The 26906-nt window shown below is 53.3% G+C and overlaps 1 protein-coding gene across 5 annotated transcripts in view; it reads right to left on the bottom strand.

The window, feature by feature from the left end:
• ACSL6 (acyl-CoA synthetase long chain family member 6) overlaps positions 1–26270 on the bottom strand; it is a 59256-nt gene extending 32986 nt beyond the window's left edge. Inside the window, exons 1-10 of one of the 5 annotated variants that reach the window (XM_058737003.1) lie at positions 25945–26268; positions 23808–23889; positions 8662–8882; positions 6431–6545; positions 5446–5510; positions 5080–5181; positions 4470–4569; positions 3723–3901; positions 2679–2711; positions 1090–1141 (exon numbers count right to left, since the gene is read on the bottom strand). In XM_058737003.1, the coding sequence (XP_058592986.1) occupies positions 1090–1141; positions 2679–2711; positions 3723–3901; positions 4470–4569; positions 5080–5181; positions 5446–5510; positions 6431–6545; positions 8662–8882; positions 23808–23826 (886 nt within the window). In that variant the 5' untranslated portion in view covers positions 23827–23889; positions 25945–26268. Of the gene's footprint in view, positions 1–1089; positions 1142–2678; positions 2712–3722; positions 3902–4469; positions 4570–5079; positions 5182–5445; positions 5511–6430; positions 6546–8661; positions 8883–14376; positions 14514–16880; positions 16997–23807; positions 23890–25944 lie in introns of those variants that run through there. The other 4 variants (XM_058736996.1, XM_058736987.1, XM_058737013.1 and 1 more) reach the window with 4 other exon arrangements.
• Positions 26271–26906: the final 636 nt, after the last annotated feature.

Below are 26906 nucleotides of genomic sequence, written 5' to 3'. Positions count from 1 at the left end.
TGGCGGGTCTGCTTATGGGGCTGGGGAGGACCTGCCAAATGCCTTAGAGGCTGCATCTGCAGAGACTGTGCAAAGTTCCACTTTCACTGCCCACCCCATCAAGCGTTATCATCAAGGCAGGCCAGCCCTCCAACCAGAAGAAGAAGGCTGGAAACTTCTTGCCCATTCAAGGCTAGGACAAGTGACTTCCCAAGTCAATAGATGAGATGGAGTAGCAGCAGAGGAAGAGCACTGGGCCGGGGGTTCTGGAAAAAGGGCACAAGTCCCCTGCTTCCACTTGCTGGTGGCATCCACTCATATAGCATCCATGCTTGCTTGCCTCACAGGCCGTGCTGAGGTCCCAGCAGCTCAGTGACTGGACGGAAAAGGCACTGCAGACTGTGAAGTGCTGTGCCTGTGGCCACACCCCTCCTGTGCACCCTGCCTCCTCCAAGCAGCCTTCCTTGGCTATCCTTGCTGATGCTGCCCTATGCACTCCTCTGTCAGCACCAGGCATGGGGTGAATCATTTCTGCTTGTCTTCATCCGACATCCACGCCCACAGCATACCAGCCCCATCCTTCAGAGTTTCTGCACTGCCTTTTTCCACACCATTCCCTCTCTGGCACTTTCAACCACCCTATCACAGGGAGAGGCTGGGGAGGAGGTGGCAGCAAGCCTAGGTGAGTGGTTCCTAGCCACCAGCAAGTGGTAGAAGTGGAACCCAAATCAAGACTTTCAGACACCAAACCCCACACTTTGTCTGTGGTCCCTGACACAAAGGCCAAGTCAGGGCAGGAAGGAGAGTGGTGAGAGCTGCTTCTCAGCAAGGGATGATGTGACTCAGCTACCCAGCCCTCCTCTGGCCCCAGCTCCAGGAAATGGCCAGCCCCCACCCTGGACTTCACAGTCCACACTATCCATGTCCCACCACCCATGCTGCCTCCTGCTGGGCACTGGGAGCCCATGGTCTGGAATCAGGCATGGGACAAGGCTCAGCCCATGCCTCAGAGGTCAGGGGGGGCAGCAGAGACCCCTGCAGTCACACCACCAAGGCTGCTAGAGAAGGTTGCAGGTGGCCCCGGCTGGTGATCTGGGTGCCTCAGCTCACCTGTTGTGCCGCTTGTGAAACACACAATGGAGAGGTCACTGGGCTTCGGGGGCTGCAGAGTTGAGAAGAAGTGTATGTTAAGAGGACCCAGAGTGGCCAGCCAGGGCCCAAGACCCCTGGAATTCTCAACCAGCCAGCCTCTCTGTGCACCCCCACCCGCCACGAGTGGGTATAGAATCGTGTGCCTGCCCCTGCCTGCAGCCGTCAGAAAGGTGGGCTGGCAGGTCCTCAGGAAAGAGGCTGAGGAAACTTGATGGGGGCTTGGACATCCATCTGTCACACTAATTTCTCACCTGGCCCTGCTGCCTCCCCAGCTTGAACCTGAGATGGGATTGGGCTACAGTGGTCACATCTAGGCCTCTAACAAAGACCTCACCTTCTCAGTGGAGAAGTTCCATCCTGCCTTCCCACTTTCTCCCAAATGTCTGGGGTTAGGCCTGGGAACAGAATGTGTGGCCCAGGAACTGAGATTCCCACTGTGGCACCAAGACTGCTCTGTATCAGACCCTGGCCCTGGCCCAGAGCACAGAGTCCTGGGGTCACCAGGAGGAGCCTATCATGCCCACTTGTATGCAGAAGAGATGACATGAGTTGGGACTGAGGGACAAGCAAGATCTCTCCAGACAAAGGGAAGATGGGCTCTGGAAGAGGAACTAGCCTGGTTACCGGTGGAGGCATGGAGGCAAGGGTGTGCCAAGAGGTTGGAGAATGGTGCTCCGAAGGCGGGGGTATGGTATGAGGGAGGTGGGTATACACCAGGGCTGCCCATGAAGGGCTGATCCGCATATGAGAAAGCTCAGGGGCAGGTAAGAAGAGTGGGAAGGGCTGAGCTGGAGGGAAGACTGGAGGCAAGAGGCCTCGTAAGCAAGCTTAAAACTCCCACACGGCTCTCCCAGGGCCAGTGACTGTCACTGGTGACTTGACCCCAGGAAGTATCACTCGGGGGTAACACACAGAAAAGTTCACGGGGTGCCTGGGTGGCTCAGTCAGGTCCAACTTCGGCTCATATCATGATCTTATGGTCCGTGGGTTTGAGCCCCGTGTTGGGCTCTGTGCTGACAGCTCAGAGCCTGGAGTCTGCTTTGGATTCTGTGGCTCCCTCTCTCTCTGCCCCTGTCCCGCTTGTGCCCTGTCTCTCAAAATGAATAAATGTTAAAAAATTTTAAAAAGAAAAATTCACAAAGATGAACAAGGACAGCAGATGTTACAAGGGCACTTGGCCCTGGGGTTCACTTCTAAGTCTGTTGCTTCTCCTGTTCACCCCATCCTTGTAGAGTTCACTACCTACAAGGGGAAAAAATAAGCCTTCCCAAAGAAAAGGCCTCTGGAGAACCAAGGGTAGTGAGGAATGGCTGCCCTTTTTTTCTCCATCTTAAACGTCTGACTCCTGTTCCAGGTCCCTCTCTACACCCTCACCTACACAAGTCCTGGTTCCTTGAGTGGGTATTTCCAAAGCTGCTCACAGCAATGGCTTATTAACACAGGGGTGCTTCTCTGACCCCCTAGCAAGGCCCCTTGCATAGTGAGCGTGGTCTGTGAGGATAAGCCCCGCACACCATCAATAAAGACCTGCTGGCAGATGAGCTTACCACAGGGACGTGATGATTCCGTTGGCCACACTCCTGGAAGAGAAAACCATGATTTTTAAAATGCTCAAAAGTTCTGATTGATCAAAACAAGTTAATAAACAAAAAATTAAAATAAGCTTGGCATGGTGGAGAAACCACCTCCTGCCTATGTGGAGAAACCACCTGAGTGGCCTCTTCTTATATGCACATCCAGGCCTAGGCCACCCCACACATTACAGACAGGGGCCTGAGGCCCAAGGAGAGGTTAGACACTGTGCACGTGCACAACGGGGGAGACAGCTTGAGGTGCCCATTGGGACACATGCTCAGGACAGAATGGCTAGGTGGCCTACACTTCCAGATAAATGGTCAAGGCTAGAGGGGCAGATGGGGGGGGGGGGTTGTCAGCATAAATGTGGCCCCCAAACCATGGACGGTACAACTGCCCAGATATTACAAGTATAGTTGGTGACAGACAGGCAGGTAGGAGAACACCTGGAGAGCTCAGGGGCCTACATCCAGAAAGGGATGGTGGGGGTGAGCTGCTACTGAGGCGGGAGTGAGGCCCTGGGGACCAGGATGTCCTGTGTCACTCTAGCAGGCCACAAGCTGCCACCAGCCTGATGCCTCTGGGGAGGTCATGCACAGAAAAACTGGTTCTGCTGGCTGCTGGGAGTTTGGGACACACTGAAGGAACCTCTCAAAGACTCCTGGACCTCATGTCTGTAGTATTCAGGCTCAGACAGGCTGATGGCTAGCTGAAAACATGGAGGATCCAGAGGCTATGTAAGTAACTCTGGGGCAGACTGGCACTACCATATACCTATTGGTGCCTGTGTTATTCAATGTGCCAGCCAACTGAGCCTGTCACCTAGAGGATGCCTATAGGCACCAACCTCACCACCTGCCACCAGCCCTTGTAAAAGCCTGCCCTATCTCAGCCCTGACACACCCTGATGGCCCAAGACGTCCACCCGGGGGCATGAGAGGGGCAGATAACCAGCAGTCCTGGCTCAGCAGCCAACCAGCTATGGCCCAGTAAACAGCCCAGAAGCAGACACTCACCTCCACGGCCTGCATGGACTTAATGACCACCCCACACTCCTGCCCTCGGTCTTTCAGAGCTTCCTCGAATGGTTCCATGACAATGATGAGCTTCAGCCCTGGAGTCTCCTTCCTCTCCACATGTTCTAGCAGAAGCACAGCCTTCTGAGGTTTATCCACAACCACGGTGCTGATGTCAGCTGAAGGGACCATTAGGAAAAGTCAGGCTGTGTGAGCACAGGCTGTGACTGTGGGTAGCATGGGCTAGGCAGCAGAGCCATGGGCTGTGTGTGCCAAAGCTTGTGTGTAAATAAATGCAGAAGACAGGCCATGTAGGCTATGTGTTATATACAGAGGAAAGTGCATGGAGCTTAGGAGAAACAAGGGCAAGAGGCCAAGGAATGTCCTGGAGCAGATTCCAAGCATTCCTTTGCTCCAGGCTCAGGATCCATAATCTCAGGTCTGCTTGAGGTTATTTGCCACCACCACCCCGCTTCCCCCGCATCTGCCCTGAGCTGAAAAGTAAGCCTCAGAGAGTCGGAAGCCTGTGTGGAGGCTGCTGCAGAGGCTCCTTCACGGTAGCCAGGCCCTGTGGAAGGTGCCTTCAGGTGAAGTCCAACTGGGGAAAGCCAACTCAACGGCCAGATTGGAAAATGTTCTTTGAGAATGGAAGCAAAGTGCTTACTAGTATCAGACAATTAGCGTAAGCTAAGAGGCTGGGGTCCAGGGGCTGGCTGCCAGTGGCAAGAGGAGGCAGTGGTGGCTCACCTGTGTTGATAATGTAGCGGATAGCACCAGGGCCCAGGGTGTCATATAGTGGGATCACCACCATAGAATACGTGTAGCAGGCAAGCTCTGCGATGATCCACTGTGGAGACACACAGGTGCGGGGTTGGGGGAGCACAGAGCAGATAGGAGGGCTGTACTGCTCTTATGCCCAGGCAACCAGGGTACTTGTTCTGGGTCCTCCTGAGAAGGTTCTGTTTTGGCCCTCTCCACGTTGCAAGGAATCCATGAGATTAACTGGTTGTACTTGCTTCCCCACAGCCTTCTAGAGCACGCATGCCCCAGGGAATGTGGGGCCTCCAAATAGCCCAAAGCCTACTTCTAGGCCTTGTGGCCTTCTTCCCTAGGTCTTTCTTCTCCCATGGCTCAGGAAACACCTGTTTGTGGGGCTGGGTGGGGTGTAGATGGAGCTTGGCTGAGATGTCCACTCCTGATTAGGGGCAAAGCCAAAGGAGTCGGTGGTGGCATGGACCAAGTACATCCATGTTTTCTCTTGTCCTAGGCCCTACATGCAGTTGGACCAGGGCTGTTGTATGGTACCCAACCCCCTACTCTACTGAAACCTCTAAAACCAATCAAGGCAGAAGCTTACCTCTGGTCGATTTTGTGCAAAAACACCAACAAACTGATCTGTACATGCTTTACAATCGTGTTGCAGAAGTCCGGACCCTAGATATTCAGCCCTGTCGGCCACCTGCACATGGACATGGGGAAGTGATGGAAAGCAAGGACTTTTAGCAGGGGAGGGAGATTCCCAGGTAAGGATTCCTACAGGTCTGAGACCTCCCTAAGACCCTACCCAGGTCGGCAGGAAGTCCTCTGAAGTTGCTGCTGGGAGTCTGGCAAACAGGCCATGCAAGGAAACAATGACCCTCTGAGACCCTGCAGGGTACCCACAAGCCCCACAATGCCAGGCCTACATGGGTCGACAGGGTGGGGCCTGTCCTCTATCACTCACCTCCTGGTAGGACAGCCACTGATAAGGTTGCTTGGGCTTCCTGAAGCCAAGACAGGGTCCATTCCCTGCAGAGAGATAAGCAGGCCTTGTGCCAGGGAGGATGGTAGGGTGGGTGTCACCTGCATCTGCTCATCAGATAGGTGAATGGACATCCCATCCTGTGGGGTGGTCCATGGGTCAAGTGAACTGCCCCCAGCTGCCTGTCTAACCTGCTGAAGCTGAAGGAGGCCTAAAGCACACAAGCATGACATGTCCTCAAGGAGCAGGGAGGCCCTGGAATAAGGACTAACACAGTGCCAGTTCCCACCATGACCTGTGTGATGCAGCCCCAAGGGGACACAAAGACGTGGGGACTATGAGGCAGAGATGGAGAGTTGCCTCTCTGTGACCACTTCCTTTTGACCCATACCCTGGGTCACCCAGACATCCCAGAGGCTCAGGCTCTGAACCATGCCAGCCAGAGGCCTGGCAGTTTGAGGCTTAGCAGGGGCTGCCCATAGGAGATATAAAATAAGGGCTAAGGAGTGCCTAGGTGGCTCAGTTGGTTAAGCGTCTGACTTCAGCTCAGGTCATGATCTTGGGGTTCGTGGGTTTGAGTCCTGCGTTGGGCTCTGTGCTGATAGCTCGGAGCCTGGAGCCTGCTTCAGAATCTGTATCTCCCTCTCTTAGCCCCTCCCTGGCCCACATTTTCTCTCTCTCACTTTCTCAAAAATAAATAAACATTAAAACAAATTTTTTTTAACTATGAGCTAAGAGATGGTTTAAGGTCAGGCAGTGCTAAGGGCTAGAACAAAGCTGAGGTCAGCCCTTCGGCCGCATAATGCAGTTACTTCTCCAAGTGGGAGGAGTGCCAGGAGTTGCTCTTCTCCTCTGAACCTGGCAACCACTCACCTGCCACGCCCCTGGTTCCCTGCTTGTCAGCTCACATCTTTGCACCTGCTCAACCCTTGGCAGGGCTCCTCCAGACCCTCACAGCCCCTCTCACCTGAGATGCTAAGCCCACGGCGGAACACCTCGTACATGGTCCTGGCATCATCATAATAGTGGGTGAGCAGCTGAGGGCCATCTCCAATCACAGATCGCCGGGCCCCGCCACTGTCCTACGAGCCAAGCACAGGCCAGGGAAGCTGGCTGAGGCAGGCATAGGCATCAGGGGAGAGCACCGGTATGCAGCAGGCTGTACACAGCGTGGATGCACACCAGGGCCACACAGTTGGGACTGGGACATGCTCTGTGTGCACTCACATACATGGCCTACACACACCTGGACGGTACACACACAACCTCTACACACACTCACACACATATGGCTGGTATACGCTTGACCTATATGCAGCTACACTCAAACACAGTTGGCTCACATACACAGGCCCAGTACACTGGTCTCCCATACATGCACACAGCACCTAAACACTGCGTGAGCACACACAAAATGTCCATAATTTCAGTGACTGTTCAAATATACCTATGGTTCATTCATACAATGGAATGGTGAGTGTTGGCTAGAGTCAGGCTACCCTCTGGCATCAGGATCAGCCTGGAAAGGTGGCCTTCATCCCATCATCTGTTGCTGCTGTACCCCTAGGTTAAGAAAAATTTGGGTGCCATCCATCATTCACATAATAGCGTGAATTAGTTTGAATACTGGCTAAAGGTGCCTGTCCAGGAACACTCCTGCCCATGCCACATGACCCTTCTACGGCACGAATTCACCCTGTGTCTGCTTACTACTAAAAACAAAAAATAAATCTATGCTGCTCCCTCCAGGATCCTGGCCCATGGGCCTTTGTCCTTGCTGGCCTCTCAAAGTAAGTTATAATTAAAATTACCAAATAGTCTGGTGCTTTCTCTGTGTCACCTTACCAAATCCTTACCACAACTCAGGAAGCAGATACTCCTTTTATTACTCACCTGACAGTTGAGGACATTGAGGCTCAGAGAGTTAAGAAACTGCCAAGAATCATATAGCTAGTAAGAGGTACAGCCAGCCCTTCAGGGCTTCTGTATACCAAACTCCATACTGGTAGTTACTCTGCTAGCCTGTTGGTAGCCCCTCTCCACTGTCCAGCCACCCCATATGAATCTCCATTTCCCAAAGCCACCAGGTACAAGATCACATACTCACATCTTTGCACATATCATGCCTTCTGCTGGAAAAGTGCCCTGAACATTCCCATCCTATCTAGACCTGCACCCTCTCCTAGTGGGCAAAACTCTGCTATGCTCATGGTTGCCAAGATCAAGAGCAAAAAAGGCAGGATGTTGAACTGTATATGCAGCATGATAGCTTTTAAAAACAGGAGTAAATATCTATTCGCTCACAGATGATCGTTACTAGGTTTCCCTGGGGAAGAAAAGGTGGAAGCTCTTCAGTCTATGACCTTTTTCCCTTTTGAAGTGTGAATATATTATGTATTCAAAATGAATAAAGTTTAAGAAAAAGATAACTTTTAAAAAGGCAAAATAGGGGCCCCTGGGTATCTCAGTCAGTTAAGTGTCCAGTTATTGATTTCAGCTCACGTCATGAACTCCCAGTTCACAGGATCGAGCCCCGCATGGGGCTCTGTGCTAAGAGTGCAGAGCCTGCTTGGGATTCTCTCTCCCCCTCTCTCTGCCCTTCTCCCACTCTCTCTCTCTTTCAAAATAAATGAATAAACTTAAAAAAAAGGCAAAATAAATGTCACAAGCTTAAGAAAGAAACAAATCTCACTAGTCCTTCTAGATTTAGCCTGGAATACCCTTGTCCAGGCTGGGCCACTGCACCTTTCCTCCCCTTGGTGACCTTCTCTGTGAGTCCATGTGCTCTGGGAGGACAGGGGCACGGGTGGGCTCAGTTCAGAGTCCCAGCTCCAGACCATGACTGGGCACAGAGAGACTGTGGGAGGGAATTTATCTGGCAGCTCCTTGAGAACCTTAGGTTTTCTACTGAGGCACCAGTGAGCCAAGGCTTCCCACCCAAGAGACAGGCAAACTAGAGGCCTGGTGCAAGGCCATGATTGGGCTCTGCCCAGGGTTCAATTCCTGGGAGAGGCAGAGGAGCATCTAGCAGGAGATGCTGCTCAAGGCTACTGGGGGGCTTAGTGGTTCACTGCTTGGGGAAACCAAGATTCTCTGCACCATTTTAGGTAAAATCGGCTACAAGTTTGGCTTCTACCTTCAAGATACCTGTCCTCTGCCCACTCCTTTCCACAGCCCAGCCACTTCCACATTGCTCACCTCCACTTCCTCTGACTGCATCAGGAGGTTGCACGGTGGTTGTAAGGCCTTTGGCCGGTGAGTGAACCAGTAGGCGAGGATGGCAGCCAGAGCACCCATACTCACAAGGGTGGTGGCTGAGAGGCTGCGGAAGAACTGGCCCAAGTCGCCCAGCTCGGGAAGCCGCAGCAACCTCAGTATCTCTTGTGTCTGCATCTTCTCCAGAAGCGAGAGGATGAACTCTGTAGGAAACAAGAGGTAGGTGAGAGAGGAGAGCTGATGGCAGGCTAGGGAGGAGTCTGGTTCGGTCCTTCCATCTGTCTTGGATCACAAGTGACAAAATGACCTTGGCCAGGCCTGGCCAAATACAGTAGGGCAGGCCCTGGGTTGGTTGGAGTGTACAGTCTTCTTGTGCAACACAGTGTATCCCTAGACAGGCCTGTCCAGGTGACAGGCCAGAACCCTTAGTGGTCACACTTGACAGTCAGACATCCAGCCCGGTTTTCCTGAGAACCATATGCTCAAGCCCTAGGCCATGGATGACAGATGCTTCCCTATCTTCCAGGAGCCGGGGAATGCTCTGAAAGCTCTGGAATTAATGCCTCCTGAGCCCCAGGGTTTGGGTGCTCTGCCTCTCCTTTGTGTTCATATTATTGTGCTTCTCTTTGCTCCTGGAGTATGAAAACCACAGTGACCAGAATGAGTCGGTGAAGGGGTACAGGTTCCTTCCAGTCTACCTCAAAGTTCCCAGCACCAGGCCCTGATCCTGAGGGAGACAGAGAAAGGAAAGGGAGCAGAGCCTATCGACCCACTCTTACAGGTGCCTCTGGCCCTCATGACATGAGGGCAATCATCTCTCTGGCAAGGGTCCAGTGAGTGACACAGCAGGGCTTCCCCAGGTCTACATCCTCATCATACCATAGGCTCTTCTTGAAGAAAAGTTGGAGCCACAGTCTTGCCAGGGCCAGAGGTGATGCTGGGGCCAACTTTGTGAGGAACAGCAAAGTTACCAAGAGCAGCCAGGGGGGTATCCAGGTACTGCTCCCTGGCCCCAGACTGCTGACCACTATGCACTACAACTCTGCATGGCCACTGACCAAGCACCAAGAGGCACAGCTGGCCCCACCATTAACTGGGCCCTCGGCCGTCCCCCCCTGGGACCCAATCAGCTTATGTCCAGAGGACACAGAAGTGGCATAGGGGAACTGGTGGGAAGGGAAAGGAACCAAGGCTCAGAGAGAAAGGGCTCAGCAAAGTGCTGTGTGCACTTCTAGGGGTAACCAGCACTCCTTGTGATGTCACATAAAGTGGTCAGGACTCCATGCTTGCCCACCACAGTCCAAGTGGCGACAGTGGGCTGATGAGGGCATAGAGAGGATGCCCTGGGGTGGACAGTGGAAGTGTTGCTGTGAGAAATATTATTAACTAAGTTTGGTTCAAAGAGAGCAAGTCTCAGGCCTGCCACGTTCTCCTGATTGCCACTAAATGAAGCAATGATGGCAGGGCAGACATATGGCCAGTTGGGCTGAGGGTCTTCACTTCACCCAGGACTGAGAGAGGCAGTGAGGATGGACCAGGCATTGGATGCTTTTATCTTCACTAGGGCATCTTCAGTGTCACTGCCCAGTAGGATTTGAGGCTACAAGCACCACATAATACCTATAGGTCTGCCAACCTAATGAGGGCTGGGTAAGTTCCAGGCTGCCATGCACCACTTATGGCCGCTCTCCTTACTGGCCCTTGACCTTTGGAAGCAAGACTGTGGTTTTCCTTTTTGGAAAACATTGAGAAACCCAACAGCAGCTACTCTGCAGCCAGAGGATATGAGCCAAACAGCAATTGCTTGACCCCGGAGAAAGGAGCAATCTGCTGAAATCCCAATAAATAATATTTGTAGTATATTGTAACATTACCACATCAGAGATGAGATCAGTGATGTGCAAGTCACTGCAGAGAAAGCAAGTAAATCTTGATTCAAATCCCTTCTTCTCCACTTATAAGTGACACAAGGTTGCATATAACTCACCTCTCTGGACCTCCACTTGCCCATCTTTAATATGGGGACAGTATCACAGAGGCATTTACTCATACTGTGTCTGGCATAGTTAGAGGCACGCCATGACTAAACAGATGGTTAAGGGGTATGGTTGTCAGACCAAGGAGGCAGGCCCAAGCACCGGGCAGAGGTGGCTGGGCCCTGGATATGGTCCCTCAAGAGTCTATGCTCTATAGATGGCACAACAGGCTGTCTGAGTGTCTGAATCCTGGGAACACTCATGAACCACGCCCAGGTTCTAGCTGCCCCCTGGAGAGCAGAGAAAGTGAGCCCCCAGCCAGCCCTCACTGAATTCCTCACTGAGTTCATCATTCTCACTGAGTTCCTGAGCTGGAAACCCAGTTTTACTGGTAGCCTCCTTGAGCTAGATCAGTTTTGAGGCCATCCCACAGGAACAAATCACTCCTGGCATATCGATCACATTATGGTTCTGCACAAGTAAAGAAGAGGCCCAGCTATGGACCCCAGTGAATTCACCAAGGAAAACCACTCTGGGGAAGACCCTGGGCAGGCAGCCAGCTAGTTTCCTTGGGACAGTTACTTCCCTAAGCTGCAGATGGGGAGACCAAGTGACAGCCCTGCCTGTCAGAGAAATAACTCAGTACACATAGTGGAAAATCCGGGTGTTCACCAGCTCTTGGGGTGGGCTCGGAGCTCATTGACATTTCCTCTAATGGGCTGAACTGGTTCAATGGGCTGAGAAGCCTCTGACAAGCCTTAAGAGCTTAGCTGTACGGTCCCCCCAAATTTTAGAGAGAACCCTACAGTCCCTAGTCCTCGGCCATTGCTCATGGGCCCTGAGCTACAGCAGAACATGGGTATCTGCAGCATTCGCTGATATCCACGGAGCACAGCCCAGAACGGCCTCCATCCATCCACCCAGCCAACCCCCATTCACTCAGCAGACCCTCACATGGTCACCGCTCTCATCTAGATCAGTGCTGGACCCTGGGACAAGCCAGATGTGGGCCTGCCCTCCTCCTGGGCGACTCACGAAGGAGCGGACAGGGCTGTGCAGTGTGGTCTGGGCTGTGATTAGGCATGGGGAGCCAGAGAAGGTGCTTGGTGCAGGCATGTGGAGTCAGGACAGGCTTCCGGCAGGGAGTCACACTGATGTTGAGATGGAAAGATGAAGAGGAAAGGGTGTCCTGAACAGAGGGAAGCAAACGTACAGAAGCTGGAGCTGACAGAGAGCAGAGAGCACTTAGCCAACTGAATATTCCACTCAGGAAATAAGGTCTGAGCCCAAGAAATCTTGTACAAAGGTCAATGCCACAAGTCTGAGAGGCTGGCCTCCTAGAAATGCAAGTTCTCAGAAGTCACCAAAGTATCACAGGCCCCAGGAGAGGGAAGAACAGAACTTGTCTAAACTTGCTGAATTCCTGGTGTCCAGGAAGCCCTTGCCGAAGGTGGGAACACACAGACTCCACAGAAGAAGGTACTTGCCATCCACAGATACAGAGGGGGCAACTAGGGAAGCCAGGATCCAGGGCCCAGACCACAGCCTCCCATACCACTACCCCATCCCTGCCAACATTGGACCATCATATCCATACCTGTGCCCTCATTTGCGGTGGGGTTGAACCCACAGGTAATCACCTCCAGACCTGCTCAGAAAGGCCCAGGCCCAGGCTACAGGGGAAGGAGGCAGCACAAGGCCACCAGAGCCTATGAAGCGGCATCAGGCAGTCAGGCCCCTTCACTTCTTCACTGTGCACACAGTAGGGGTGGGTCCCTCAGACCATCTTCTCCTGGCTGGGACCTTCTCTCTAGATAACCCATTTGCCTGGGGCAATGGAGGGTGGTGGAGAAAGGGCTTGACTACCCACTCCTCCTCAGGCTCCTACTTAGGTACCCACCCTTAAGGAAGCATCTGAAGGGAATGTAGCAACTCTGGCCCTGAGGCTGGGCCTGCACCCCTCCCTGCTGGGTAGCAACCAAGGGAATCAGTGGTGCACATATCATGCTCCTAGGCTTGCTGACCTTCTCAGACATTCAGGGCTGCCTGCGTATACCCTTAGATTCCCTGCAGACCTGGGAGCCACTGCAGGGCAGAGCTGCAAATCCAGGTCTTCTGAGGACATGGGCCTGAGAGCCAACCCACGCCACCAAACCCTTCGCATGGGGGCAGGGTAGAGTCAAGGCCTGGGGTCTGGTCTCATTTCATTATTTCAAAGGGCCTTGGCCTCCTCTGAACTTTACTCTCTCTCCATTAAGCTAGGGTGGGGTTTGGTGGTCCCTGGGATCCCAGCAAGAGCTGCCTCTTCCCATACCCCAGGGAGGCTCTCCTGGTGGCAGCAGCATGGGATGTGGGATGGGGGTGGGCTGGACAGCACCCAACGGAATCAGTGGTGCACTGTTGCCAAGTGAGTGTTTGTAAATATTCAGCTGGCAGGAGGACCGCGCCCTCGGCACAAACTAGTCTCCTCTCCCCCGGCATATCCTATACCTCTTTGTCCTCTGGCACAGAAGAGTTCAGGACCCCAAGTGGTGGCACAGGCTAGGGGACTGAGAGTCCCCACCCCCACCCCTCCCCTCCCTGTACCATGTTCTCCACTGATTTGGGGCACATGGAAGGTGGGTGGTGAGTGGCATAGCTGTCAAAGCCCAGGAAGGGGAAGAATAGGAGGAAAGAAACCCTGGTGGGAAGCATATTGGCACCAAGGTGGCAGGGTGGCAGGGGTAGAGCCCCAAGGCACAGTCCCTGTTGGAGATGGCCCTGAGGCCCTTGGCTCAGATCCAAGAACCCTCGGCAGACCCAGCCTCCTAACTGCAGCACTCTAGACCTTCACAAGCTACCTAGATGGCTCTGTCAGGGCCACCTCCTAAACACCTCTCAAAGCTGACTGCTCCTCTTCACCCCCACAGCTCATGGCCTGGTCCAGCTACCACTAAGTGCAGTTCAGATTCCCACACCAGTCTCCTCATAGGCATCCCTGCTTTTAACCAGTGCTTATACTGATACCAAAGTTATTTTCCCAGTACACAGATAGGACCATGTCATGCTACTACTCAAAAACCTTCTCTGGCTCCCTACCACCTTAGGACAAAAGTCCAAACTCATCACGCCAGTACTGAGGGACTTCATGACTCTCAGATTCTTTCCTCCCCTTTAAATCACTCAGGTTCCCTCTGCATTCACCTGGAGTGGGGTGAGAGTTCTTGCAATGGGGTTCTGGGTCTCTGATGGTAGGCAAGCACAAGGCAAGCCACCAGATCATTAAAGAACCTCCTTAACTCTCAAAGAAAGGCTTCAAAAAGAAAGTCACAACCTCTCCCAGGGCCCAGGGTCCCCAGAAAACAATCTAGGGAGAGGGCCCAAAGGTAAGTTCTGGTGCTGCACTGACCTGGTCTGAACCTTGACTCAGACTCTTGATAGCTGTATGACCTTGGACAAGTCACTTTATCCCTCTGGGCCTCTGCTCAAACAAGCCAATGGATAGACAGAGAGTGTGGTGCCAATCACACAGTAAATGAAACACTCAGTAGACAGTAGTTAGCTAACGCGGTTACTCCATCTCTTTGTCAGCCAGAAGGGCTCAAAGATAACTTGCAAAAGTACATGCATTTATACCCTACCTTTCCAAAGGGCTCCTGGCACTGGGGAGGCGGCTGAACTGGTCCCACTAGTACCAGCCTCCCTTTATAAAGGGTATGTGGGGCTCAGGGAGAGAGCTTACCACATCTTGAGCAAGGCACAAAAGTGGCGAAGGCCCTGCCCCAAGTGTGCCCTCCTGGGGACAGCGGATGGCAACAGACGCCTGCTCTGAGAAGCCGGGTGGTGGTGGAGGCGTTAGCAGTGGTGGCAGAGGCTCCCTGGCGGCCGTGGGAGCAGGTCTGGCAGGACCTGGGTACAGAACAGCTCTATGAGGAGCTGCTGCCCCCCCCCCCCCTTCATCTGCACATTGGGCAGCACTGGCTCAGATCAGCTTAGAGCCAAGCAACCCGCCTTAACCCCCACTCTGCCAGGTTTCCAGAGCTCCGTTCACTGCTTCTCCCCCACCTCCACTCTGTCTTTAGTCCTGGATGGGAGTTTGCCAAATGGGTTGCTTAAGGACAAAGCCTCTTTACACATCCATCCGTGACACCGATTAGGGGCCAGAACCTCAGCCAGGGGCTGGGGACCTGCAGCCAACGTGACTGGTGGAGGTAGTAGGAAGTAGTGGGGAGTGGGTGTGGGGATGCCAGATGTCCGGCTGAGAGGGGCATCTAGAAGCCCAGGAGACTCCACCGCCAGCCCCTCCCAGGGACTGTCTCCACTCCCTGACCCCACAAGGTCACAACCTGTCTACTTGGCGAGAGGAAGGAAACTGGTCACAGTCCCAGATATAACACCTGCTCAGAGATGCTCTGGACACTCTGGACCAAGGATCAGGGTCAGCAGGTCTCTTCTGCAAGACCCTAGTCCAGCACACCAGCCCCTCCTTAATGACTGCCCTTAGAGACACTGTTTCCTGGTTTGCCAGGGACTAGCCATCCTGGAGCCAGAATCCACACCCAGGCCTGTTGGAACCAAAGCTGATCTCTGACATCTCTCAGCACCTCTGGCAGACAGACTGGGACCAGAGGTCCCACAGACTCCCAGGGCCTCACTCCTGCAAGGTTTGTCTCCATGGGGTTGGGGGGAGGGGGTCAGGTATGGCCATTTTTCACTCCTATTTTGGTGACCAGCATGTGGCTGGGCACACAGTAGCAACATGGTGGCCCCTGCTGAAGAGTAAAAGACAAGTCCAGGCCACAGTGGCCAGCTCACCACCCTCCAGGCCCTACTCAGAACAGGTGATTCTGAGTCTGCCAAGATGGACCCTGTGTCTACCCAAATCTGACCTACCTCCTCAGCAGCAGGACAGTCCCATGCCACAGTCCAGTGCTCTGAGCTCCCTTTTAAGGGGCTGTGTGCACAACTTGCCTGGTGAGTCTAGAGTTCACAGACCTTGCAACACTTCCCCTGCGGCTGATGGAGCCTCTATTGCTCTCCTCACCACGTGGGGCAGGCCCTGAGGGGAAGTTCCTCCCGCCTCAGTAGCCCCCACCTAGAATCTGGCAGGTGCCTATCTCGGCCCGCAGGTCCCATCCTCCTCCAATCCACCTGGAAGAAGCTTTAAAATACATACACAAATGCCTGAGGACCCAAGTTCTGTTCACAAAGCTCCTACCTCATCCTTCTTAGCAGGACCCCTACGTTTCTCTAGTCATCTTCAGAGATGTTTTAAAACAAGACAAAATCTTCATTTAAATGCCTCTCAGGGCAGCTTTCAGAGCAGGAAATTCAGCGGCCATGACCAAGGTCCTGGCTGATGGAAAGCCACACAGGGTGCTGGGGACACAGTCACAGCAGCAGTTCCGTCCCAGGAAGTTTGTGGCCCCATCACTAGGTTAAGAAAAGCACAGATCTTACCATCATACCTGTGCGGCCCTGACATGCAGACACGCAAACACAGCAGCCCACCCTTGGCCCACGTATCTACCCGGTCCTCACAGATGTTCATGCCTATCTCTACTATGTGAGGCTTTCTCTCCATCTTCCTCTTGGGTTTTAATTAGAGTCACAGAACCACAGATGATTGGGGCAGAGATGGGGCCCAGGGCCTCCGCAACTGGGGAAGTGCCAGGGGAGACACACTGCACATCCCCCAAGAGGCTAGGATGCAGGTTGCTGGGTTACACAGCAACTCACCTGCCGAGCTTCCCCAGGGAGCCTGATTATAGCTCCGAAGGCTCAATTTAAGCCCTTTCGATGTGGAAAAGTCCACCTACAGTTGGCTGTGCCTGAACGCTGAGCAGGGCCACCACCTGTACCTGCTAGCCCGGACTCACCGTGAATATGCCTCCCTTTAGCAATTCATTCAGTGTGGGAAACAGCCTTCACTGCCCTCTGATACCTCCCCACCTTCCTCCCACCATGCCGGCACCTTTAAAGAATCCCACTCACCCTAAGCCCTGGTCAGGGAACATGGGCCCACATTCCTGACGACAACACCAGGAAGCCAGGCTCAAACAACACTTACAGGAACTTAAAAATACAAATAACCTTGAGGACAGAGGAGCGAACAGAAACACAGTGTCTTTCACAAGCTCTGAGATAAACGTTGTCCTTACCATGAATCGGGCACAACTAAAATTTCAGAGCAAAGAGGGGGCATCAGAGGCTAAAACTGGCAGAAGTCCCTATGGAAATATTTACCGAGTATGATAACCAGGGCCGATGGTGTGGATGAGCCTCAGCCTCATTGCCCTTCCTTCCACACCAAGCCCTGGGACAGCAGGCAGGACTCGGGGATGCTGGTGAGGATCATGAGCACTGCACAGGCAGAGGGACACCCCCTGGCCAGGCCCCACTGTGCAGGGAGCCAAATCCTGTGGCTGCAACATGATCCTTTCCCCTCCCAGACAGTCCGTGTTAGGACTGCCAGTGTCCTGGCTTCAGGAACAGTGATCCATTTCCGTCACCGGCCCACGCTGAGGACATACTGTGAACCCAATAGGTTCAAGCTCAGAAAGGGACCAGAGGCCACGCCTGGCAGGGCCAGGGTCTTAGGGCTCACTGCAGATGGCCGCAGCCCAGGATGTGACCTCCTCCAACGGGGGTTCTGCTAAGATAGGGTTGTGGTAACTGAGGTGGGGGGACAAGAGAGGGATTTGCTCACCTGCTTGTTCACTCAGGAGCACTCAGGGACCCTGCTCAGGAAGGAATGCACAAAAGACAGGACCTGAGGCACATCCTTAGTCAGGAATAGGGAGGAAGGTGGGAATTGGGAGCAGATGGAAAAGAGTGTTCTGAGAAGGGGACAGACTGATAAAAGTGGGTTGGTAAGTTGCAGAAACAGCCTGTAAGATTTTGAGGCTCCTAGGAAAGTGGCAGGAGTCTGGTTGCATTGAGGAAAGGGGCAGGAAGCTGAGGCTGGGAGGATAGCATTTAGCTGCAGAAGAAAAAAGACTTGGTACTTGTATATAAGCCTCATGCCTTCAGTGTCACAGCCATCAGCTAAGAGAACCCACCAGCTCCTAGTAACCTAGGGTTTTAAGATTCATAAATGCCCTCCACCAGGCAAGCTGTACCCCTAGAACTCTGCTAAAGGGGCTGCTACTGTAGCCAGGAGCCAACAAGACTCCATTCCAACCATTCTAAGTGTCACTGTTTTTTCACAGAACAGACAATAACCAGAGAAGAGAGAGTTTTGCCTTTGGTTAAAAGTAAATTTTCTGGAAAATTTGATAAATAGCTTAATTTTCTGGCTCCCCCATACTCTGACAAAGTTTCTCTTCGGAATGCCACAAAAAGAAACAAATCCACGTTTCACTTAGTTCAGTGGAAGGCTATGCCTGTCAGTGGGACCTTGCCACTTCCTGATTCATCCCTCTGGAGGTCAGGGTCACACAGCAGCCGTCTCTCACTGCCCTAGGGCCGCAAGGTCCTGTTGTTGGCCACTGAGAGCCACTGGTGTCCACAGGGTTAATATCAGGGCTCAAGTGGCCCAGCCCTCAGCTGGGCAGGAGCATTGAGAACTCAGGCCTCCTTTTCAAGGCCAGGATGAATGGGGAATATGCAAATGCCCGCCTCCTGAGGAGTGCAGGGGAGGGCCTGGTGCTGTATCTTTCCACTCTGGGCCTGTCACATGAAAGGGTGTGTATTCCTGCGGCTGGCTCCGGGCGCCAGACTGGGGCTGTTCTCACCAGAAAACAAAAATCTCTTTCAGACCAAGCGAAAACGAGGCCCTGGCTGGTCCAGGAAGGCTGTTGGACGTTGTTCACACTGACCCACAGAGAGCAACCATCACTTGGATTCTCACTGAACCCGCCACCTTTCCAGATGGAGCCAGAGGCCTCTGTGGCCCCAAGGAAAGAAAGCACTGTGTTGGGTCAGAGTGGGTGGCACCAAGAAGTAGGATTGGCTCGTTCTGAGGATCTGTTCGTTTTGCCCCTTTCGAAAATAGAAATGGCTGGATCTAAGGTCACCGCCTTTTATTTATGAGGGAACTTTGGTAATTTTCATAGTGTTGATGATTAAACATGGAGAAAGAAAAGGGAAGAAAAATGTAATGGTAAACAAAAGAACTTGGAGTGCCCAGAAAGGACTTTTAAGAATGGAGGCCGCGTGCATCCTCTGCCCGCCTCACCAGGAACTGCTGCCACACTGCCCTCAAACTGTGGGTAGGGTTTACGGTAACCCAGAGCCCACCGTGCGAGATCACAAGCTTCTGGGACACTCCAAGGCTTGGACTCCATCCTCAACAGAGGCCCCATGACAAGATCAGACATCAATTTTGTTCAGACTTCCAGAGGCCAGAAGAGCTGCTTTTCTGACACCTGGGGGTCACCAGGAGCTGTCTATTAACCAGAGTACAAACTTAGTACCTTATGAAGTATGGATGCTACTCAGACTCCCATTAACAGGAGACAGTGACACAGGGAGACCTCAAACACACATATGGTGGTTTAGCCTGAGTGGAAATCTAGGACAAAAACACTTGAGGAACTGATTCAGAACCAACAGGAGGTCTGGTGGCTGCTCTGCTGATTCCCTGCAAGCCAACGGAAACAGGCCTGGTCAGCTTCTCAGCCCAAAGAAAATGCCCATCTGTGATGAACATCCATTGCTGTTCCCTCCTCAGGTCTTTCGTCTGTAAGTTGGGGCCAACAGTACCCCCATGAAGCCAAGAGGCCAGGCATGTCTGTGAGTGTTCAGGGAGCTACCCTGAGGGGAACAGGAGGTCAGAGGAAGGAGAGGAGCAGGAGGGGAAAGGACGCTTCAGTATAGATGGAAAGGGTGCTTCATGGGTCTCAGCCTTCCCTGATGTCTGACCCGTGGCAAGGGATAGGGACATATGTACACACACCTCTCACCAGCCCACTGGCCAGGAAAAGGCCTGCCCTCCCTTTCTCTCCACCACTCCAAGATGAGCTAGGCTTGTGGGGAGAGACTGTAGGCAGGGTGGGGGGCTGAGTAAGGGTGAGTTGAGGGCATCTCCAAGAGAACCATGTCCAACCCATCTGCTAGAAGGCACTATCACTGTTAACACTGAAGCTCGCCAGACACTAAGCAGGGTCCTGGGGTTTAGGTGGCTTCATGCAACCTCAGCTCTAGGGGCCAGAGCAGAGGGGCCAGAAGCACTGCCCTTTCCAAAGTTAAGGATTCACTGAAGGTCTGGATGGGTCCTGGTGAGTCCCCCTTCTCCGTGTTGTTAACTGCCTTCATCTCATTAGCCTCTAGAGCCTCGCCATCCAGCCTCTGGCCAACTTCCCTGTCCAACCTTACTGGCAGGCCCATATTTTATCCTGCTGCCCAGTCTCTGAATGACCTCACTGTCCCTCCCAGTGGCTCTTATGCCTATTCAACAGGATCTGCAGTCACTGCCCAGAATGGCCTATAGCCAAGGCTGGGCCAGGGGTTAGTGGTCAGAAGGACGCTGACTAGAGATAGTTAGCCCCAGCAGCAATCCACATGCTGGAGGGTACCAAAGGGCCTTGTAGCAGGGCTGAGTCCTGGTTGGTCCCTTGGGATCCACCTCCTGTACTGGTGGGCCAGGCTGGTGTAGTGCACTGGGAGTAGGGTGGGATTCCTGGTGTTGGTTAGTGGGCTTGGACCCAGAGCTGCCCGTTTGACCTGGGCCTGCCTGTCCTCTCTCTTTCCTCCAATAATCATCAATCACTGGGTCTGTTCCTAGCCCCAAAAGGTGTCATTCCAGATTTGCTTGTCCCAGGGTCTGAAAACAGAGATGCTGATTGTTCCCTCACTGGTACTATCCTGGCCTGGCTTCTTGCTCTAAAGCCCCAGAAGACACCTATCTCAGAATGCAGGCCTGAATGGGCAGATGGCAAATCAGAAGCCAGCACCCCCCTCCCCCACAACTATTCTCCATAGACAACCCCAGCCAAACACCTGAACTAGCTGTCAGGAAAGGAAAGATGTTCCTGGGAAGAGCAAGTAGGTAGGTACAGGTGGGACTTTTTGGGATCTAAAAATCCTTCAGGCTCTGAGATTACAGGTTAGGTCTCAGAACAGATAGCTCAGTTTGGTTCAGAATTTGTCCCAACCCACTTCCCATCTTTCCATTTCTGCCTGTCACAGACCCCAAGCCTCACATGAATCAAAAGCCACAAAAAGGAACAAGGTCTGGGAATGACTACACCCACCATGAGCTCCCAGAGCATCCAAGCCTTGGTGGGAGACCAGCCTGGGCATCTTGAAGGACACTCCAAGGGCCCAAAGTAGCATTCGTGAAGCCCAATGGGTGGCTAGTGATGATTCTGGCCATGCCAATGCAGGAAATGGGGCCATGACACCAGACCATCAAGTGAGCTGAGGACCCTGATTAAGGCCTCCTGTCTGCTCTAGTTGGTCAGAGCTCCCACCCTACTGGAGCTCTAAGGAAACAAAATACCTCACCCTTAGAGAAGAATATCTTCCAGAAAACCAATCACCTGCAGGTATGGGTTTGGTCCTTCCCTCCTTCCTTTAGCAAAAACTTTTGGAGCACCTCCTTCTGTTCTGGGTTCTTAGCACTAACGGTTCCCCCCTGAAGGCTGACCTGTCCTGCCTGCGAGGAGTTCACGCCTGCTTTCCCCTACTGTTTCTACCACACTGGCATCATCCCCAGTTGGCACCTAGTAAAAGCACACACAAGATCTATTATTTGCTAATTGATTTGTGGTAAGAGAATGGCTTATAAAACACATCATTATTAAAATAAATTATTCTCATGGAATTCTTCATATTATTCATTTATGCAGTAAACAACAGCTCACACTGTGCCTGGCCCCAGACTGGGGCACAGAGAGAAGAAACTCTGGCCCTGCCCTCTAGGAGATCATACTATAGGAGGCCCAAAACTGCAGCTCAGTGGGAGAGGTGCCACTAGCCATGGCTTGTAGATGTGCAAGGTGTGGTCACCTTGGCCACACACATGTCCAGTTTGGGCTATGTTTCCTGGAAGCAGCCACTGTACAGAACAAAGCCCAGGATGCCTGGCTTGGTATTCTAGGGCCTGCAGAACCCAGCCCTGATGACCTCACTCACCAAGCCGAGTTTGGCCACAGTCACTCCTATGACCAGTCTTTCCTCAGACTAGTCCTTCTGCCTGGAATGCTTTGTTTCCCTACTCCCTTTCTGCACATCAGAACCCTGCACCTGCTTTAAGGAAGGCCTAGCTTGAATTAACATTTAAAGGGCCCTTTCCTGTGTGCCAGCCCCTGCTCTCAGCACTTTATGTCTGTCCTCTCTTCAAACCCTCCCCCTTCCAAGGACCAGTCCCTTACTTGTGCCCACGGACAAGTCTGCTGGAGGGCTCATGCCCTGGCTGCTCAGGTCTGATGGTTCCTCCCTGGACTGGAAGTCTGAGGGTATGGTCTGGCTCATAGCTCTTAGGAGTTGCTTCACCCCTGAACCTCCCTGAGTCTCACGGCGTCATTTTTTAAATGGGGATAACAGCACCACAGTGTTGTGGGAAAGATTAAAGGAAAGGTTAGGGAATTGTAGAACACAGGGCTTGACACATGGTAGGTGCTCAGGGAAACAGCAGTCAAATCAGCACGTTTGCAACAACACTTCCCCACATAAAAACAACCCCCTCCCACATTCCATAAATATGTGAGTGCCTACTATGTGCCACGCTAATCACATGGCTAATTACAAAGTGCAGCTTGTGTTATACAAATGCCTATAACTTTTGCCTCTTTTTGCAAACAAGCCAGAGCCTCATGCTCACTTATTCTGCTTGATGTATGTATGGAATAGTCCTGGGTCCCATCTGGGCCTGAAGCTGAGCCAAAGTCAGCCTTCTGAAGGTCAATCTAAGGGCCCTTGTAATCACATGGGACAGGAAACCAGCCAGAGCTGAAAGGCCCAGTTCTGCTGCCCTCTGGTGTTGGTGTGCTGTCACTGGTATGACTCTTGTATCCTACCACAGTCTGGGGAGGATAAGGTGCTGAGGTGAGAATTCTCCTACACAGCAGTGCATCATGTGTAAATCCAAATTTTCTTTTGTGAGGCATGCCCTCAGCTGTTCTGCCTGGAGCCCCACAATATTTACAGGTCCTAAGTGCCTTCTTGGGCCCCCTATAATGGCCCCAGATCTCTTATCAGTCCTCTATACTACTGGGAGCCTGGAATCAGTGGGGGAAGATTTGATGGGGTTGAACTGAGCCAAGCTGTGCAAGCCTGCACCTTCCTTGGACACTTACAGCCAGATGGCTGCCACACCAGTCTCTGCTACCAGAGCCAGCCCTCATTCCCCATGGCCACAGCTGAGGCTTCCTACTTTCCCCTCCAGGAGCCCAGCCTCAACCTGAGCCACATCTAATCTCATCCAAACCATCAACAGCCTCTCTGAACCCTACCAGCCTCCATTCTCCCCGTGCTGGCACAGCCTGGCCAGTGCACCTGAACAGGGAGCTTCTGTACAGGCTAAAGAAACCTCCTCTCCTCCAGAATCTCCAGCTATCCAGACTCCATCTTCCTCCCACAATCTAGGCCCCCTAGGCACAAGGCTCTGAAGACCCACTCTATAATTCTTCTTGCACACCTTTGCTGACCTGATGTTCTCTACCTGCCTCTGACAAACACCCCTCTATGCCGCAGAAGCCTACTAAGATGTCACCAATGGTCAGGCATATGGTTGAGCAGAATAGACCTTGTCTATTCTGGCATGGTGCTGCATCAACCTAGAGGAAGGGACACCCTTTCAGAAATTCATCCACTAAGTGGGGTACCTCTTTCTGCTTTGCCCAGTGGTGCCGGATGGCCAGGCAGAAATGGCAATCCATTGTTCCCACAGTCCTGAGAACTCATGACACTGAAAGCAACCAGGTTTTCCCAGGCCAGGCACAGCATCTGACTCAGGCTGGATCTATTTTATTTGTTTCCTTGTTTACTACTCAACACACAGGTGGGACCTGGGCTGGCCCAGGACTCAGTACTGGCCTCTCCAGTGCAGAATAGGAAAGATGCAGCTCTTGCTCTCCTAGGGCTCAGAGCACAAGGCTGCCTCCCCCAGATGGAAAGTTCTTCCTCCAGGTATCTTCCTCCTACCTTTTCACATTATCTCCTCCCTGCAGCCCCTTGTAGGCAGTCCTTGTTTCCTTAGAGCCAGAATGGGTGGCGAAAAGCACATACCTCTACTAAAGAGTGACATCAGCTTGAGGGTCCTCTCCTCTTTCTAGCTGAGCCAAAGGGATCTGACAGCTTCCTAGGAACCCTGGAGATCACAAGGCTGAATGTATTGTCAGGCTTAGCCTAGGAGTTTCCTCTCTCCCCACAGAAAAGCTGGGGTCTAGGCAAAGTACCAAGCACGGTGGACACATGATCTGGGAGTGCCCTAACATGATTGTGGGATGCTCCATCCAGTGATCACTACTTAGTCACTCACTCTGGTGTCAAATGTGGCATCTTTGAGGAATTTCCTGCTTTGCATTGAGGAGCTTGCCCTCTATGGAAGCAGCTGCCACCTGTACCAAGAGTCACCTTCCCTGACCACTCCAGGGCCTCTGTACAGTCATTCAGAGAGGCATGTGACCACTTTGGGAAATACTCCACAATGATGCAGGACAGAAGGTCGGTTTGAGTCAATGTCTGCTGAACCCCAATTTCAGACAAGGACCCAACACTGTAAGGGGCTTTTTCTCAAAGGCTGCTGATTACTCCCAACACATGTGGCCCTGTAGTCTCCAGATATCTTCTTGCAGCTGCAGGAGACCAAGGTTCCATGGCTTGGTGAGGGCCTACTAAGGGTAAAGCAAAGGGTCCTGGCACTAGGGAAAGGCTTGGAGACCATCACTCAGTAAATGGTGGCTGTCGCTGTCACCATCATCATCCTCATCATTATTTTGGTAACTCCTGCCCCTGATCCGTGAGTCCAGCTCTGGCTCCGACCTTGCCTGCTAGATGAGCACATCAGGCCCAGAATGGCCCTGCATGGCCTGTCCTCAGACACCAACAGACAGAAGGAGCTTAGGGAGCTGAAGGGATTAGAGAGGCCTCACTCACTCCCCAGCTCAGGGGAAGTGTCCCTGTGGCCCAACTCAGGGCAATGGGGGAGGGGGGGGGGGTCGGTGATCACCTGGCCCACCAACCAAGTTTCAGGCCTTATACCACCATGCACTTAGCAATGATTGATCAATTAAAGCCTCACATCAAATCCCACTCTGCCAGATATTATCCATGTGACACTGGGCAAGTCAATTACCTCTGAGCCTCAGTTAGAAAGGGAAAGTGCCATCAAACTCCTAGTATTTGCTGTGAATATTAAATAGTACATGTAAAGTTTCAGGTAAGGATTTCAAAACGGTTGGATTCCCCTTCTTTGGCTCAAAAAGAACCTTATGACCTCTGAAGCTGCAGTTTGAATGTGAATTAACATTCACAGAGTATTCACTTTAGACTAGGTCCCTTTTAAGGCCAGTTTAAGTTTCAAACACTTCACATACCTTATCAGGCTTAAATCTGCACATGGGCAGTCCTATGTGGAGACCCTTTAGTGGTATTATACCCTGGAGGAACCCAACGCTCTCAGAGGGGACTGGCTGGTGCAGGCAGCAGAACTGGTGGATGAACGGGCCTGTGGTGAGACCCCAGGTGTGTGTAGGGGGGTGAGGGGAGTGCTGGGCAGGGATTCACAGGGGGTCCTTACTGCTTCCTAAGAGAATGTAGGGGCGAGGAGCTCACTCCTGTGAGGGGGAGGGGAAAGGCCCAGGAACAGTGGGGACACAAGCAGTGGGTAGAGCTGAGGAATCAGGTAAACACCTCCGTTACAGAAATCTAGTTAAGATTTCTGGCTCAAGGGTGGGCAGTGAGGGGTCTTGAGGAGACCCCTGACCACGATCAGAAGCCCCAAGACAGTGCTGGTTATGTCGCTGACTTGCGGCAAAACGTCAGGCACCAACAACCTCTGTTTCTGGACACTAGGGATGGGCAAGGATGCCCTACGTGTCCCTTGCGGTACGAGTGGGCTCGGCCTAGTCTTGATCACCGGTGGTGCTCCCTTAAGGGGAGAGGGTGCGAGAACCCGAGGGAGGCTGTTGTGATGTCCTGAGAGCCAGGTCCCTCATTTCCGAACATCCAGCTGCTTCCCAAACCCCGACACAGAGCCCGCCAGAATTTGGGGGTGGGGAGACGACCTGGGAGGCCAGGGTGGCGAGAGAGACTTGAAGGGACTGCTCAGAGGCCGAGACTGGGAGCTCACCTCCATCCGGAGCCAAGACCCTACAGCGCGCGGGGGATGGGGGTCTGGGACGATGACAGAATGGGGACTTACCCGCGAATAGCCAGAGGGAGCCCCCGGAGACGAGGAAGAAGGTCAGCATGTCGATCAGCGGGGCCCGGCCTGGCCCTGCACGGCCTCCTCGGCCGCAGCCCCGCAGCCCCGCAGCCCCAGCAGTCGCCTCGCTGCCGCCGCCGCCGCCGCCGCCGGGTATTTTTAGCCCCCGCCCCCCGGCTCCGCAGCGCCCCCCCTCTCCGCGCCGCTGCGGAGTCTTGGCGGGAGGGGGAGGGCGCGGCGCGCGCTCGGCACCGGAGCCCCCCAGGCCGCCTTGCAACCTGCCGAGTCCCTGGCGCCCCCAGCGCTCAGAGCCTCTTCGGAACCGCCGAGGCCCGGGAGGGGGAGGGGCCGGCCGCAGAGCCGACCAGCCCTCTGCGCCCCCGCCCCCAACGTCAGGACTAGGCGTTCTGGGGAAACCGGCAGAAGAGGGGCGCACGGGAGACGAGCGGCGGAGCGTGAACCGCGCTCACCCCACCGCTGCGCGACCCTTTCTCCGCGTGCCCCTGCCTTTGATTGCTGGGCAGGCTTGGGTGGCAGAGGGGTTGCAGTCACCTGTTCTAGGAGGCACACTGCCTGTGGGCCGGTTCCCGCTGACGCGGACGCCTCCCAGGACCCAAGTTTACAGACACCAGGAGCCCATGGGTGCCAAGTTCGCAAGCCAGAGAAGAGAGAGGTGGTCCGTGTAGGCTCTGGCAAACGAATTTCTAGGCCTGATTAGGGCCCAAATTCCCTGGGAACCCCAGACTTCAGATCTTCCCTTCTGGGAAGGTTGAATCTGAGGCCACCCAAGGTCACAGGAGGCTCCATGTAGTCACAACCTGCCACATGGGTCACAGGAGGTCACAGGAAACCACATGGAATCACAGGTGTTTCTTGAATACACAGGCAGTCATGGTCTTCATACATACCTATTTATGGCACATGAGGTCTCAAGAAGCCCCCCATAGCTACAGGGAATG

The sequence above is a fragment of the Neofelis nebulosa genome, chromosome 1, assembly GCF_028018385.1.
Source record: "Neofelis nebulosa isolate mNeoNeb1 chromosome 1, mNeoNeb1.pri, whole genome shotgun sequence".
NCBI classification, from domain to species: domain Eukaryota; kingdom Metazoa; phylum Chordata; class Mammalia; order Carnivora; family Felidae; genus Neofelis; species Neofelis nebulosa.
The sequence above is the reverse complement of the archived record's forward strand: the minus strand, read 5'-3'. Positions and strand labels throughout refer to the sequence as shown.